General features: G+C 47.4%; 1 protein-coding gene across 3 annotated transcripts in view; it reads right to left on the bottom strand.

The window, feature by feature from the left end:
- Positions 1-17,429, bottom strand: part of Ldlrad3 (low density lipoprotein receptor class A domain containing 3) — a 235,159-nt gene that overhangs the window by 102,188 nt on the left and 115,542 nt on the right. For 2 of the 3 annotated variants that reach the window (XM_038330531.1, XM_038330533.1), the window contains exons 3-4: positions 16,019-16,144; positions 3,721-3,855 (exon numbers count right to left, since the gene is read on the bottom strand). In XM_038330531.1, the coding sequence (XP_038186459.1) occupies positions 3,721-3,855; positions 16,019-16,144 (261 nt within the window). The remainder of the gene's footprint in view (positions 1-3,720; positions 3,856-16,018; positions 16,145-17,429) is intronic. The other variant, XM_038330532.1, reaches the window with a different exon arrangement.

The following is a 17,429-nucleotide window of genomic DNA, read 5'->3' as shown; positions in this document are numbered from 1 at the left end:
TCAGGTAACATTTTCAAGGCACCAGAATGGTGTTCCCTACCATATGTATGGCAGCTGCTGCTACATATAAGATATACAGCATCCGAGTTCCAAAGCACAGGACAGTCACAGTGAGGCCGTCCCAAAGATATCCTTCTCAAAGTATCTTCTGCAGGTGACACTGCAAATCAACAAAGCCCTGATAAAATCTGAGTCTCTAAATGCATCCCACATAGCACGCTGCACTATGCTTCCATAGTCTCCCTGGCTCCCAGGTCCTCCCAGACTGGGCTGACATTTTGGGAGAGGATCCACCATAAATAGAGACTGATTTCAACCTACTCAGACTAGGAGAAAAGCATTTTGAACAACTCATGTCCTTGCCTTGAAGTCAGTTTTATTCACTTCTTCCAAATATTGGAAAATATCTCTTTCCCTTCTCACATCAACTGAAAGCAAAGGGCTTTTCAGAGGCAGAAGCCCAGGGGGTGAGCTCTTGCACAGAGGCGCTGAGCCAAGAACCCGGTTGAAAGCACTGATAATCCCATGAGGCATGAGTGTACACTCTGTCCAGTGAGGAAGCCTTTGAGATGCTTTAGGAAGACACTGCATGGAGCCCCGTTTCTCCAAAGCCCCGCGCAGGGAAGGTTTGCTCACAGGACTGGCGTCCATTTGTCATGCAGCAAGCATCCCATCCTTGAGGATTACACTCTCCTCTGATGCAGGGGAGACAGACGCTGCAGGAGGGATGTGGAAACATAGGCTGGCCAATGGGACTCACTCATATCTCGTGCTTCCTTCAGGACATACTCCCTTAGGGGAAATGGCGGATACCTCCCTACTGAACATGACAACAGCACTTCCTGCTACTTTAGTAGGCTGTGGGTACGGTACGTTTACTCGCATACTGAACCAAGGACTCGGTGTGACACCACAGTACATGATAAGCATAAAAAATCACAGAGATTTATTTTTCCTATCTGTCAACACTTACGGAGCCCAGTATGGGCGAGGCACTGGGTAGGTAGGACGCCTGGGATTGGAGAGGCCAAAAAGACACATCTTCCACTCCTGGATAGCTAGGAAAGATTCCCAGCACAATGGTCGGTCACCTCACATGGTTTTTGTTTTGTTTTTTTGGTATCAACATGGTTCAAAGCCTTTAATTTGATACCGAGCAACTTCACACATGGCCTGGGGAGGCAGGTGTTTTAGTTCCTTTTCCATTGCTATGATAAAATGCTCTGACCAAAGCTACTTAAGAGAAAAAGGTCATAGTCCCAGAGGGACAGAACCTATCACAGAGGACTGACAGTCAAAATGAACCACACAGCAACAGGGTCCAGAGGTCAAAGGCAAAGCTTGGTGCACCACCACCTATTTCTAAACTCTCTGTCCCTGTGAGAGAGAAACAGAGAGAAAAAGAAGCAGAATTTAAAAGCACTAACTACAAACCACAGCTAGACTGCAGAGGGGTTACCAGCCATCCCTCTGACGGATGACCAACAACCCAGTCACAGAACGGCACAGGACGTTGTCAACATGACCACACAGTGGAGTGCGGAACAATGGCCCAGACAAATGGGGACTCACTTACAGCTTAGATCTGAAGCCCTTCTCATGAAACTTTCAGGCACAACAGGTGGGGCTAAGACACACGAGAACACCAATACTAGGTGAGAAGCAGTCTCTGTAGGAAAGCGTCCTCCATACCTATCCGTGTATTTACTCAACTCTGTGACTGTCACCCCCGTTAGCATCTAAAACTGGCTCTACCTCAACATAAGTTTTCCATGATAAAGATTTGACTTTGTAAAGGATAGCCATGCACAAACGCACAGGAGTTTAAAGTTTCCCTGGTAAATGGTGAGCTCCAGCCCTCTCTGAAGTTAGAGCTAGGTCAGAGCAGTTGCTCCTAGACTTGGGCATTAGAACCACCCAGCTTGGCATTAAAACAAAACCTGATTCAGTCACTCTGCAGTGGGGTCCCAGCACCTGGATTCCAAGAGAGACCACACACGTGGCAGTGGCTGCTGCAGCCGGGTGCACACTTATTCTTACTGAGCACCGATGAAAACACCCAAGGGGTAAGTTTCCCACGAAAGAACCTTCTAATTCTACCACCACTCGCCCCACTGAGTCCTTCCCGCAGATTCTGGGAAAGCCTGTTCTGCCGCACATTTTACCTTTTCTATGGCCCTCAGTCATACAGACGTTAGAGGTCATGTTCCTGCCTGGTCCACACACCTCTGGTGGTGTGAAAATGCTCCATTTGCTCCCTCATTCCTGCACTTTAATGACATAATAAGCAGCAAGCAAAATAAAAGTTAGGACCTTGAAAACAACCTCTATTTGTCCTCCAGAAACGTCCCCCTACCTAGCTTCACCTCCAAACATATTACAGCCAGTTAAATCTCTTGCTTGTCTTGTAATTTTATTAAATCTGCAAACATGACCATTTAGTCAAACACTGAAAAAACAAATGAACTCTACCAACAAGCAACAATATGGGTGAATCGTAGTCATAGAACACTATTAATGGGAAGAAGTAGAGACTGCAAAGAAATTAAGTCAATTTGTAACATTAGAAATACTTGTTCTTCAGAATGCCTTAAAATAGCTGCACATTAATAAAGCTTTGTACTCCGTTGTCTTCAGTGAAGAAGCACATGTTGGGAGCTGGGGCTGTAGGGCATTAGTTGGTAGAACGTTTGCTTGGCATGTGTGAAGTCCAGGGTTTCACCCCCAGCACTAAGGAAAACCAGGCATAGCGGCTTATGAACTAGGGACGAGGCAGCAGGATCAGAAGTTCAGGGTCATTCTAGGGTACCAAGGAAGTTTTGAGGACAGGCTTGGTTTACATGGGAGGGGGGAGAGAATGAGTACTCAAGGGAGGCCAAAAGGGAAACAGAAGGAAGGAGTGCAGGGGGGAAGGAAGGAAGGAAGGAAGGAAAGAAGGAAGGAAGGAAGGACAGACATGCACGTTCACTGAACAAGATCCCGAGAATCTCAACAGGAAGGAGGAACCTTAGCCTTCAATGTCCTTCCTCTTCCTTCCTCCAGCTGCAGCTGTCAGTTTCTATGAAATAACTCCCAAATCAAGGGCTTTTACATGCACAGACAAGCTGCAGAAGCGGAAACCCAGTAGTAAACAGATGCACGGGGAGCTGGGCGTATCAGTGCTCATCAGACAGATGACAGCATTTGGGGAGGCTATCATTTCATGACTACTAAGTTAACAAAACTGAGAAGGAAATAGTCAAAGCCAGAGCAGCCATGAATGTGACTGAGCTGTCAGGGTAGAACTGACAGGCACAGCAGTGAAACCCGAGAGAAAATTTCAGCCAGCTGTGTGGAGAAATGTGGTCATGGCTCGTGCAGGCATCTCACTCTTCGGAACTCATCCTATAGAAGGAATTCAATGGCGGGAAACGACTCACATGACTCCTGACAACACTACACTGTGGAAAACTGTAGCAAAGCAATTCAGTAGGCACGTGATGCAACCAAAGATGACCATAAGAGAAACGCATATACAGTAGTCAACATTTGAAGGATGCTAAAGTCAAAATGGTAGGCATAATGTTACCAAGAATACAACACCCAGGATAAAGGCGGCACAATGTTATCAAGACTGCAACACCCAGGGTAAAAGCGCGCACAAAAGTCACCAGCGCTGCTGTTAGGAAGAGGGCACCGGTGCGTCTCTTCCCCCATGGCCTGATTTAGAGCAGTACCCACCAAGAGAACTCTCGCAGCTCTCCTCGTCACTGTTGTCTTGACAGTTGTTCTGTCCATCACAGATGAAGCTCTTGTCAATGCAAAGGCCATTCCTGCAGTGGTAGCGGGCGGTGGAACAGAGCAGGGGGTTTGCTGCTGTGGGGAGAGAAGAGAACGGGTCATCAGGGAACCCAGTTATCCCCTTGAGGGCCCAGGAGACTTCTCTAGTCAGGGAAGCAGCAGGGTTAGCTGTATAGCCCATCCCAGAGACTGGCCGGCCCACGACCTGGACAAGATAAACTTTATTTATTCTGTCCCCTCCTAAGCCTTCTCTAGGGCACTGTTATAGTGTCCTGTGACCACACACCAGGGCTGGAGGCCAAAGTCTCCTCTAAAGAGTCAACCCTGCCAAGTGGTGGTGGTGGCACACGCCTTTAATCCCAGCACTTGGGAAGCAGAAGCAGGCAGATCTCTGTGAGTTTGAGGGAAGCCTGGTCTATAAGAGCTAGTTCCTGGACAGGCTCCAAAGCTACACAGAGAAACTCTGTCTTCAAAAACAAACAAACAAGAGAGAGAGGGGGGGGGAGGGGAGAGGGAGGGAGGGAGGGAGGGAGGGAGGGAGAGAGAGAGAGAGAGAGAGAGAGAGAGAGAGAGAGAGAGAGAGAGAGAGAGAGAGAGAGAGAGAACCCTATATAGAGCTCCAGGACTTTAATTGTGGAGTCTCCAGGAAAAGGCTGGTGACAGAAGACATAGGAGAACAGCAGAGTTGGAAGCAGCAGTCAACTTGGGGACCTTCTGCCTCTAAGGAAGGGACCAGCTGATTAGATTCATGAGCTATGAGCAGTTCTTACATCTCCTCCCTCCTTCTAGGGTGTCTTTTGAGCAGGAGGTCAACAGCAGGTGTCCTTCCTTACTTGCTCTCCACCTAAGTTCAGGAGCTCTTCCTGTCTCTACCCCATCCCTACCCCACAGGGCTAAGATCAGCAACCACACACATAAGTAAGTGGATGCTGAAGATCTGAACTCAGGCCCCTGTGCTCATGCGTAAAGTGTAGCATGAATTTTAATTGGTCTTAATAAAGGAAACTCAGGGTCAGATATTAGGGGGTGAAAGCTGAAGGATCAGAGAAGCAAAGTTCCAGCGACTAGAGAGTTTTTACCTCTACCAAAGCTCAGATTAAAAGGGCGAACCTCAGTCTGCCTAGACTGCACTGTGTCTCCACCAAGCCTCAGACTCCACTGAGTTCCTGTCTCCTCCTTATACCCCCCTCTCTGCCCAGTCATATCCCGCCTGCCTCCACCTCCCTAGCGCTGGACTAAGGTCAAGGGATCCCAAGTGCTGGGATCGTCTTTGTGTGAGTTCTATTCTCTTTTTAGACAGAATCAATCTCCTGTAGCCCAGGGTGGCCTTGAGTCCTGGGATTAAAGGTATGTGTCACCACTCCCTAGCTTCTAGCAACTTAGCTTTGCACTCTGATCGTAAGGTAAACTTTATTTATTAAAATAAAAACAAATAAAATATCACTATAGGAAAGCACTTTACTAACTGAGCTATGGCCACAGCCCCTCTGATGCCTTCTCTGTAGGTCAGATTCCTCATTTGTCCAGGCCTGCTAGCCTAGTGAGGGCCTTCACACCTCCTTGGGGCAACTGTTCAAGGCCCTTAAAAGAAATCACAGTGCTGGGTTCTGCCCTTGAGGAAAGGGGTGCCAACTGGAGAGTGTGAGGCAGACACAAAACCAGGGAACTGCATGGAAGTCACCTCCCCAGGGAAACATCTTCTACGGTACAGTTTGTCTTGCTTCCCCTTCCCCTGAAGGACAATGGGGACAAGTCCCTCTTTTCAATCAGTGAAGTGGCTGAGTAGAAATGTCTCTAGCTGCTGTGTGTGGTGGCTCACACCTTCAATTCTAGTACTCCAGGGGCAAAGGCAGGTAGATCTCTGTGAGTTCAAGGCAAGCCAGTCTAAATAGTGAGACCTTATCTAAAAATAAACAAACAAAGAGTAACCAATCCCAACCCTTGGCTGCTTTCTCTGTAGTCAGGATCAGCTCCATAATCTCCTGAGATCCAGTGAAAACTGCAACGTGTGGCCAAATGCTCAAAAATGGCAGTAGCAGGCCCATGATGTCAACATCCTGCTTACAGCATCTGCTTCAGCACCAGAGGAGACTGACAAGAAAACGCATGTCTGTCATGACACAGAGAGTGCTGGGATGAGTGTGAGCTGCCTCATGGCTACTAGAGGCGGTCTACTCGGCCACTGCACTGATTGAAAGCAGGGCCCTGCACGAGTCTCGTCCTCATTCCCCTGCGAGGGACAAGGGAGTGAGGCAGAGTGACACAGATGTGCTGATTTCCTGTGAGGGTCTTTGTGTGGTTCACAGCTGCGCCACCTAGCTATGTCCTGGGTGCCCAGAGTGTGTGCCTAGACAAGGAAGGACAGTGGTGATGATGAAGAGGGGTATCATGGACCTCTAGGAAGAACTGAGTCTGTACCTAGACGGTGTGTGGCAAGAACAGGACCATAGTGGACACCAGGCCCAGCCCTGAGGCTCTACACAATCTAAGCCAAGTCTGGCTCAGTGCCTCTCCATGGTCCTGAACTGGAGAGTGTGACTTGGATCTGTCAACTCCATCCTCCCGAGCTTTGTTGACATACTCAGACATCACAGTTGTGTGGACTTGGTCAACTTCCACGCTTATAAAAACCTGAAAGATGATAGATTCTTTTTCCCTTTTCATTCAAGGTGGAAAGTTTAATTTGAAAGGTGGGAGAAACTAGCGGAATAGGGTAAGTTAGAGCTCTGGGTTTAAGGATAAGGGACCAGTGTAAAGTCAAACAACAGACATCCGGCCTGATAATGGAAGAGTTAAAATTAAATCACAGTGGGCCAGAGAATGGCTCAACTTAATCAAGCTGGAACCAAGGTCTGCCTGTAGCCAAAACCCCAAATGGGGAAATCCAAAACCACAAATCACATTTGGTTTTCGTTCCTGGCAAATCTTCAAACCCAGCCTCCTACTCATCAGATCTCAGCACAGTGGCCTTCAGCTTCCCTGCACCCTGGTGGGTCATGTCTGTGCAGTCAAAACGTCAATACCAATCAACTCACTCACACAGCCTGGAAGAGCAGGCTGGCTGGTCCAGGACGGAACAGGGTAAGCTCACATCGAACTCAGGCTCACAAGGAGATGCTGCCAGGATGCCACCTCTTACTTTATGTTCAGTCTCAGAGGCTTCTGAACTTTCCTAAGGGAGACCAGTCTCGGTCTTTTATGTGACTGCTTATCTCTGTGTGTGCAGGCACGCTATGAATCTGCTTATGCTTCTATGTGTGTGTTTGAAAAATAAGACATTGGTTGACTTTAATAAGTAAAGCAACAGGGCCAGCAGCCAGAATATATAAAGAACTAACTTCGACAACCAAAAGGCAAAAGTCAGCAAGGCAGAAAAACAGGCAAAGGACTCAGGAAGCATTTACCATAAAAGGGCCTGCTAACTGGTCAGTAAAACCTTGCCCATGACGTGGAACGAAGCATCAGACTGGCCCCACTTAAGATCCTAAAGCACAGGTTGTTGATGGAGATGTGGAAGGAGAGGCTGCCTCCTGGACTCTGAAGGGGAGGCAGCTGTGGGGGTGGCTACCTTGGACATCAGTTTATTAATATCTAGTAACTTCACCTCCTGCTCAAAAGAGACTTTAAAACAAATTAAAAAGTGTATGATAAAGACACTTTAAAAAAAAAAAAAAGAACTGACCCAAATGGTCCCTAATAGAGTCATAACAAAGTAACAGCCTACAGCCTAAATCAGGGTTTCCTGCAAAGGGCACTTAAAGTCACACAGTTGAGGTTTTGTGAGCCATTTTATTTTCATCTATGTTATAATGACTTAGCTACTGGTACTGATAATTCATAAAGAAAGGACACAACTGTCTTCTAATAAAACTTTGTTTGCAAAAAACCAATAGTGGGCCATAGAATGCCAACAGCGGCTGCACAGCATGGAAGAGTAAACAAACTGGTGTGAGGACAGACACACATCACAAGTAGAATAGCAAAGGAGAAAAGCAAGGACCTGAAGAGTGTGCAGTGTTGCCCTGTGGCCATAAAGTTACTTATGCAAAAGAACTCCACTTCTATTATGGGATAAAAAAAAAAAACATGTTGATGAATAAAAACATATGTAGCAATGAATATCAGAAGCTCAGGGCAGTGGGTGCCTCTGGAGAGGAGAGAGACAGGTAGGGGCTCAGAAGGTCCCACCTGAAACCCTTAATATATCTGGAGGCATTGTCTTAAAGTTGGAAGCAAAAAAGGAAGTGAAGAATGTTTCTGAGACAGAGTAGCAGGAACACAGATTTTCCTCTATTTGACATCTCCTTTCAGGGTGTTTAGAAGACTTCCCAGGGGGCTCGGGTGACAGTCAGTCAGTGGACTGCGGTGCTTTCCTTGCCCAGTGAGCTTGAGGATCTGGGTTCAGATCCCCAACAACCACAAGGGGCCTGGCGACACATGTCTATAACTCCAGCACTGGAGAGGGCAGAGACAAGTGGGTCCTGGAACTCACTGCCAGTTGAGCCAGCAGAACCAGAGAGCTCCAGGCTCATCCAGAGACCCCGTCTTAACAAAACATATGGCAGATGGTACCTGGGGAGGAACAATGTCAGCATTGCCTGGTGGCCTCCACATGTCCACATGCAGGTACTCACATATGCATACACACACTCATGAACATACACACAAATAAAGCAAAATACAAAAGACTTTACTAGATTCCATTCTAACAGGAATACTTTTGGCCAACATCTCCTTTCTTTGAGGTTATTGGGCATAAAACTGGCCCACAAGACAGTTTTTCAGGATCCACAGACACACCTGTGTCCTCCTATCCCAAGACTTCCTTATGTTTGTCTGCTTAGCTCTAGGAGCCAGAGAAATCCTGACACTTGAGCCTCCTTCCTGAGGGGCAGAGAAACAGAGGGTAGTGAAACAAAGGACACGCCCCGAAGCCAGCAGTAAGCTGGTTAAAACACACAAGACTACTACACGTGTGTCTAGAACACGCCAGAAGCCTTAGAGGGGTTCTTGAGCTTCCACCTCCCCTGGCGTCTTCTGTGTCTTCTTTTATTCAGGTCCTGACAAGTCCTGCCTTCTAGCTCCCAAGGACAGAGCAAACCAGAGGGAGCAAGCCAGAGGCTATCTGCCACCCTGGGCAAACTAACCACAAGCAAGAATGTCAACAAATACTAGAGGGGAGAGAAAAGAAAAAAATGTAAAAGCTACTCCAAGAGACTTAAGTTACAAAAGAAGAAACCAAAGGCAATCCCACTGCACAGCCCAGCCTAAAAAAAAATGTTCTTTAGACTGAGCCTGAACTGCTATCGAAAAGGTTAAATGTTGATAAAGCTGAGAGATGCAGTCTCAGAGAACACGCCTGTCAGTTATGGTACCCAAGCCATCACTGTGCAGTCTCTAGGCAGACTCGCTCACCAGGGAAGCAGATCTTCTCCAAGGCTGCAGGAAACCCATGTTTTTTTCCGTGTCTTTGAGGATTCTGCAGCTATTACTGTGCTTGGCACAAACATTGACACGCCAGCTCACAGACGGACTGGAGACAGTATGTCCTACAGGACGTTATGTTGTGGTATACTTAGCAATACTCGCTGTGCCCCAAATATTTGTGCTGTCTCCATCCTTTCTAGAGTTTACCAGCCATTACCTGTACAGGAATTTACTCAGTTAACTACAGAGAGGAATATGGTGTCTTCTGGTGTCTATTTCACTGGGGATGGAGAAAAATTGTTTGTGGCCTCAGTTTAACAGATGGACTTGCTGGCTTGGAAGTTCTTTGGGAATTATTATCATAAAAACATTGGGCTCTGATGGTCGGCTTCCTAGCCCACAGTCCACAGGAAAGCAAGTAAGTCTCTCTCTGCCAGAGGGAGGGAACAGGCTCTGAGAGGAGCTAAAGAAAATGGCTGCCCCATTTTGGCCACACTGAAGAGAGTGGACCACAGGAACACAGCAGTTATCCAAAAGCAACTGACTGGCTTCGACACAGGAAATGAAGCCATTTGCCTCCAGCAGGATTTAGGACACATCCTCTTTAATTCGTTCAAAGCCTTTCCCACTTCAAAGGGTTCACATGAAAACTGTCATTGGTCCCCACCACCCTACGGTGGCTACTACTCACTTCCTAACCTCATGGCCTCTGTAGGGACCCCATCTCCCCAGTCCCAACTTCCTTGTGAAGTTTACAGTTGGGGCAGATGGGGCATGTTAAGACTTCCTCATCTCTAGAATGGGGTCTGCACAAGCCAGGGATGCTAACTAACCACCATCTTGTGACGCATGGTTCCTCCTAGCCTCATGCATTCCTCTGTAGCTCGGACTGTGCTCACTATTTGCCTGGAGTTTGTCTGCCAATAACAACAAGCTTTTACGTTCCAACTGCTAACAGGGCCTGCCCAGCACCCAGGCTACGGGGCTTTAGCTTTAGCAGTCCTCGCCTCTGTACTCCAACCAGACCTGGCTATGTGCACCCATATGCTGTAGCGAGAATCCGCAAAAGGAAGAGCCATTCAAGCAAGAGGCAAGAAGGCTCCATCTTACCTGCCTTCTTCCCAGCTCTACAGTGCCAGGGCATTTTAGGTTTGAAAGCCCTCCAGAGGCAGCGTGGTACTGGCAGGAGACAGACAGATGACTTAAGGCGTTCTGCTTCCTGCCACTTCATAAAGGTTTCCCGCACATGATGCCTCCTATCCAGTACTCAAAGCCAACTCCACACTTCAACCTTTGCCTTTCTGTGCATGGTTCCCTCAACACCCCTTCTGGTGATAGCTAACTTTCTCCCAGCGCCTCATGGAGCCCTCTGCTTGAATCTTTCCTCACCTCAAACTGCACACCTAATAGCGACACCCACTTCACACCTCTGTGCCCCAACTTCTACCTCATTCTGTGATAATTACCATCAAGTCCCAGTCCCCCAGGCATTAGCCACGGATGACCCTTTCTGTCTTCCTACACCGGCTCAGCACCAGCTGCTCCTTGCCAGGCATAAAATAAACCCCAAGATCTCAATTTTCCACTATGTTCCCAGCCTACAGATCTAGCTATATCTTGCTCAGTACTAAAAGAGAGGGTATGAAGTACCACTGGGCTTGAATTTCAGCTCGCCCACTCAATAGCTACGATGCTGACAGAACTATTCAGCTTCTCTAACTCTGGATTGCCTCATCTACACCGTGACAATAGAGACTGTGTTTTAAGTTTCTGAAGATTAAATGGGCCACCCTCGCCTGTGACCCAGAAGTGCTTAATATGTGTTTGTCATAATTATTGTTGATGGAGATAGCAGTACTGCAGTTGAGTCCACGCTTACATCTGTACCACCTGAGCTAATATTTCAACCTGTCAATTATATAACCACAACAAGGGACTCAACCTTTCCTCGTCTCCATTTCACCCATGACAGCACCCGGGTAAAGCACGGCCTCTCTGTAGGGGTGGCATATACAGCGAGGGCTCACACACTCTCAGACCGAGTGCTCCACTATGTCCTGAAAACAGCATAGAACAGCTTTGGGACCTTACTTTGGAATATCCTATGGGACTGTCCTTTAACTGGTACCAATCCTCTGAGGTTCATCTTCCCCAAATCGTCATGATGAGCCTTAAGGGGTGTGAGTTCCCCCATCCCCGACTCCCGACACCAGCTCTACACTGTTGTTAATGGTGTATGAAGAGTCCCCTCTCCCTTGAGGCAAGGATACCAGGGTCTGCAGCTGAAACATCCCTGCACCCACTGCAGCCCCTCAAAGATGTCTGGCATGGGGACTGGAAAATGAGGACGAGAATGTGAAAGACAGGAGGAGCTTAGGCTAATGTGCCAGGCAAGATCTGAACCTACTCTCTATGAGCACACGTGACAACGGAAGACATCTGCATCTTAAGAATCCGTTCTGATTGCAGTGGGAGGGCCTACCATCTCATTTAGCCCTCTGATTGGATTCAGTCATTCAGAAATCATTTATTGACTATGGCCTCTAAATAAAGCACTCTGGTAGACCCAGAGAATAAACTGCAACTGAGTCCTTCTTCATAAAAAGCTGACACCAGGCAGGAAACAAGATTATAGAGCATAAGACAATGCCTGAGTTTTGCTTAATACATGCTAAGGCAGAACCTGACAACATGCTTAGCACTGGGAACACGGCTGTGGGCCATACCATCCCATCCTCTTGGGACAGCCACAAGGAAGCAGGGGAGGCAGCACTGAGAAGACAGAAGCAGTGGTACAGGCATACAGGGAGAAGTGGGCTCTCACAGGGCACTCAGGGCTTGTCCCTCTGAGGATGTGCTATTTGAAGAAGGCCAAGGGCAGAGTGGGACAGTGACCCAGCACAATGCTGACAGGTCAGGTACACTTCCAAGAAAGTAGCTTCTGGGAGTCTTTAAGGAGAAGCAAGGACATCACTTTGGAGTACTGGGGGAAAGCTCCCCACTGTGACTCTCAGCTCCCAGTCTATATATAGACGAGGTCTGACTCCTCCAGGTTTACTCATGAGCTGACTAAAGAGACGAAAGGAAAGTCAAGCTGACCTGGAGGTAGACAGACAATAGACACAGGCTACCTCTGCAGGGCTCTGAGAGGTTCTACGAGCAGAGGCACAGCCTGGCTGACATGACCTGCCTCAAAGCCGTCATCTGGGGGACAAATGTAGTATGCGACAAGTTATTTATTTATGTATTTTAGACCCAACTGCCCTGAAAGCAGCAGTAAAAGCATACCACAGATATCATTTAATCTGATCTTCATAGACTGTAATGCTCACTGCTAAAAGATATGGATTTAAAAAAAAGAAACCCACATTACCACTATTCTTAGACCTTAAACATTAGCAATGACGCTTTAATATCAAATATCACATCACATCAAGATATCGATTACATCAGTATTTTTTAAACAGTGGTTTTATTTAGAGTCAGGAGAAAACAGTCTGCATATCAGCGCTGCCTGATCTCTGAAGCCCCCAGTTTACAGGTCCCTCTTTCCTCCTTGCTTTATCTTGGACTTCCTTCTGGATGAACTGTGTCCTGAACATTTTCCCACACCCTGACCTGACACTCTGCCTCTGTATACTGTTATGGGCATGTTCCTCTAAACCTGAATTTTCTAAAAACTCAATGGTCAGACTTTGAGGCTCATTTAGGTGCAGCTGGGATGGTTTGGGCCAAACCACCTCAATCTGATGATGTGCTCTCTAGTGACACCAAACAGGAAGGCATAAAATATCTGGTTGTCTCTTTTACTTTTTAAAACCTTAGTCGTTTTTAAAAAGACTTATCATTATTTTTACTTTGAGTATGTTTGCCTGCATGTATGTCTGTGTACCGCGTTTGCCTGGTGTCTGCAGAGGCCAGAAGAGAACACCAGATTCCCTGGAGCTGGAGTTACAGAAGGTTAGGAGGCCACTGTGCAGGTGCTGGGAACTGAACCTGAGTCCTCTGCAAAGGGAGCAAGTACACTTGCTGAGTCATTTCCCCACACCCTGGGTCTCTCTACATACGGAACCATCCCCACTCTCCCCACCACCCAGGGTCTCTCTGTGATGCTGCTTAGCTTCATCTATGGGAAATCCCTGAGCAGGTCAGAGGCAGGAAGCATGCATCATGCTGGCTCTTTCATAGGCAGCTTTACACAGTTGGCTGGGACATATATAACAGCCACTTTAACACTCTGAAAAGTAATTTGAACATAGTCATTGGGGAAGAACAGAATTTAAACTATTTACAAAATGATGGTGAGTTCACAATTTTCCCTTTGCCTCCTAGGACCCTAAGACACTGGAAAGTTGCCCCCATCATGTTGAAGAGAGAGAAGCAGATGGATGTGCATCACTCTCCTTAGGTGGATAACACACTGTACCTGTGTGCACTGTCCTGATCATGGATCCCACACTGCACCTGTGTGCACTGTCCTGATCATGGATCCCACACTGCACCTGTGTGCACTGTCCTGATCATGGATCCCACACTGCACATGTATGCACTGTCCTAATCATGGATACCACAGTATACATGTATGCAGTCCTGATCATGGATCCCACACTGCACATGTATGCACATGTATGCTGTCCTGATCAGCACAGAAAGGTTGAGAATGAGCTGAGACCACTGGGAGGTGCACAATCCACTTCCCCCAGCACAGCTCATAACCAAGCAGTAGTAACAGGTCTATTAGGCCATTTGTCTACTAGGGCAAAAATGTAAACATTTTTTCAAGAATTTATTTAACTTCCTTGTATCAGACAAAATAAACAAAATGCCAGAACAGAAACTGAAATTAGTTGTCACGTAGAGAATCAGGAAAATCTCCAAACACATGGGCAAAGATGGCAAGCAGACAGCTACTGATATAAAGATGGCCAGGTAGTGAAACTGAGTGACAGAAACCTCCCACTCTAACAAGCAATCACAAACACACTGGAAACACGTGGAAAAACAGAGAGTCACAGAAAGGAAACAAGAGACAGAAAAAAACTGAAAGGAAATTTTAGAAATAAAAATCTTTAATAACATTAAAACAAAGCAAAACACAACAGCTGGCAAGCAGGGAAAAACAGACTGGGGACAAAAGGAAATACTCAAAGAATTCGAAGAATTTGAAGACAGATCAGGAAGAGTATCCCTCTGAATGACAAGGGGCAAAATGACAGGTAAAAAGTGAACAGTCACAGGCACTGAGGAGACAGACTGGGAAGCCAATGCTCTTGCCACCTGAGTCTCATAAGGACAGAGGCCAGTGCTGGAAGACTTCTAAAGAAAGGGTAGCTGAAACATAGTATGGCAAAAATCAAAACACAGACTCAGGAAACCTAAGCAAAATGAAGCCAAAGAAATGTCCCAAACCAAGATCTAAATGTGGAGAACTAAAGAGGACAGATGCAGGATCTACAGGTAAACGAATGAGTGACTGCGATTTTACCACTGGAAACCAGAGCGGCCTGAGGAAGTGGCCCACCTAAAGTGCTCAGAGGAAAGGACTGCCAGCCCCAAATACCACACGCCATGAAAATGCTTTTAGGAGTGAGGGTGAAACGAGCATCCCTGCTCAGTGAGAATGCAGGGCTGTGTCACCTGCAGCCCTGCTTAAAGGCCGTGGCTGAGGTGGGAGAGACAGCTCAGAAGTTACAAGCACATACTTCTCTTACACAGGAACCAACCTGAGCTTGGTTCCCAACACCCTTGATGGACAACTCTCAGTCACCCAATAACCCGTGACTCCAACTGCAGGAGATTTGGTCACACACACACACATAGACACACGCACGCACGCACACATGCACACGCACACACACCTTAGGTCATTAAATTCCACAATAGCCCGAAGCTGAGAAAAGCTGACTTGACCTTTCCTACCCTGACACTGCAGTGTGTGAGGTCACTGTGACCCCAGAAAAACTGGAAAAAACTCCATGCATTCGGGAGGGGTTAAACCCAGCAGCAAGATTGCTAAGAGGCAAGGTGAGCTGGAGTGAATATGCAAGCATGCGCGTGCGTGTGCGTCTGCGTGTGTGTTTGCGTATTGATACGAGATATTATAGCAGGTCAAAAACATAGTGGTCATAGTCAAGGATAATTTTGACTCTGTACTATCTGGAATCTTTTTCAAGAATTTATTTCCAAAGATCATAATTTTTTATGTATATGAGTGATCTGCCTGCATGTATGTATGTGACTACATACATGCCTGGTACCCTTGGAGTTCAGAAGAGTGTGCCACATCTCTTAGGACTGGAGTTGGGAATAGCTGTGAGACACTGTGTGGAGGCTAGGAACTGAACCTGGGTCCTCTGCAAGAGCAGCAAGTACTTTTAATTGCTGAGCTCTCTCTCCAACTCTCAGAATATAACAAACAAATCAATGTTTCTAGAGCATTCAAAGAAGAGGAGCAAGCAAGTACAAAACTACAAGATGTTGACACAGTCAAGCGGATGAGGTATAAAGGAGCTATGTGGCTCTGGGGAAGCTGTGTACCTCTAGCTGAGTCTCCTCAACTGCTCACTGGGGACAACTCACGCGCATCTGCAAAGGGACTGTCTGATTAGATGCAGTGGGCTTACTATGGCCCTCTACAAACAGTACCCAAGAATTAACTAAGTCACTTGCCCAGAAGTGCTAAGGAAGATCATGTGGGTGACAGCAGGGGAAACCTAAGCATCTGGCTGTGTGGAACACAGAAAGGAGAGTCAATCAAGCCCAGCAGGCAGAGGAGAGCAAGGATCACCGCGCCCACGCTCCCAGAACTCACTGCAGTTCTCCTCGTCGCTACCATCAGGACAATCCTCAAAGCCGTTGCAGCGGAAGCGGCCGATGATGCAGTGGATGCCGCTGGCACACGGGAAGAAAGTCGGGCCACATTTCGACTTTGCTTTGGCTGCAGGAGGAAAAGACACACAGAGGGCTGTGTCAGGAGATGGAGTTCTCTGGCCACAGCCTCCCTACCCCACTCACCCTGAATGTGCGAAAAAGCCCTTTCAGGTTTAGCGTGAAGTCCCCAAGGGAATGTTACAGCCCCACCATCACCTGTCATAATCCCAGCCAGCATGGACACCTACAAGCAGTATTTTCTAGAGCTACCAATCACACTGCTTCAAAAGTCTTTACAGGAACCTGGGAGAAGGCTCAGGCAGTAAGATGCTTGCCACATAAGCATGAGGACCTGATTTTGAACTCCAGAAACCATACAAAAACCTGACTGCAGTGGCATGCACCAGCAATGTCAGCACTGGGGAAGGATAGATGGATGAAGCCCTGGGGCTCAGCGGCCAGCAGAGCCCAATTGCTGAGTCCCAGATGCCAGTAAAAGGCCCTGTCTCAAAAACAAGGTAGATAGCTCCTGAAGAACTGAAGTTGACCTCTGACCTCCACGCTCCAGCACACACACACAACACACACCCACACAATCTTCCCATCACATGCGTAAACAAAGTCCTGGAGGAGGCGAGGCACAGGCTGCACAGTATCAGTGAAAACAGAGGAAAGGACAGGGGAGTGAGTGAGCGGGTGGATGGCAGATACAGAGATGGATGATGGGCACAGAAGCCAGAGATCCAGTCAAAATGCACTCCCTGAATATCAAAGTAATTGCTGGCATTTAGCAAGTCCTTGCCACACTAGGCAGGGTGCCAAGGACTTTGCACAGATTTTCTCATTTAATTTACCCAGAAGCCACTCAATGGGATAGCATGCAGAAAAGCAAACATGACACTCTCAAGACTGTGCCTTTCCAAAGACCTGCTTGCAAGGTCATATCTTGGCTTCGCTGGAGTTGGGGACTGGTCTGTGCAATGTGTGGGGACATCCTACCTCTAGGAGAGCTTATGCAAATTTCCCAGTTGAGTTTATGCTAACATTTGCATTTCCTTTGAGTCTGGGTCCGGGAACATACAAGACAGTGGGTGCTTGTGATGGTTAACAGTGGTTGTCAACGTGACAGGATCTAGATTGCCTAGGAGACAAGCCTCTGGGCAAGTCTGTGAGCAAGCATCTGGGTTAGAAAAAGTGAGGCAGGAAAACCTAGGGCAAACGCAAACAAGGAAGGGAGCGGTGCACTGGAAATCATCTCTGCTTGCTGCCTGCAGAAGCAATGTGACCAGCGGCCACAAGCTCCTGCCGCATGATTGCCCCACCACGAGGAACTGCACCTTCCAACTGTGAGT

The sequence above is a fragment of the Arvicola amphibius genome, chromosome 5 (assembly GCF_903992535.2).
Source record: "Arvicola amphibius chromosome 5, mArvAmp1.2, whole genome shotgun sequence".
In the NCBI taxonomy this organism is placed as follows: Eukaryota; Metazoa; Chordata; class Mammalia; order Rodentia; family Cricetidae; genus Arvicola; species Arvicola amphibius.
The sequence above is the reverse complement of the archived record's forward strand: the minus strand, read 5'-3'. Positions and strand labels throughout refer to the sequence as shown.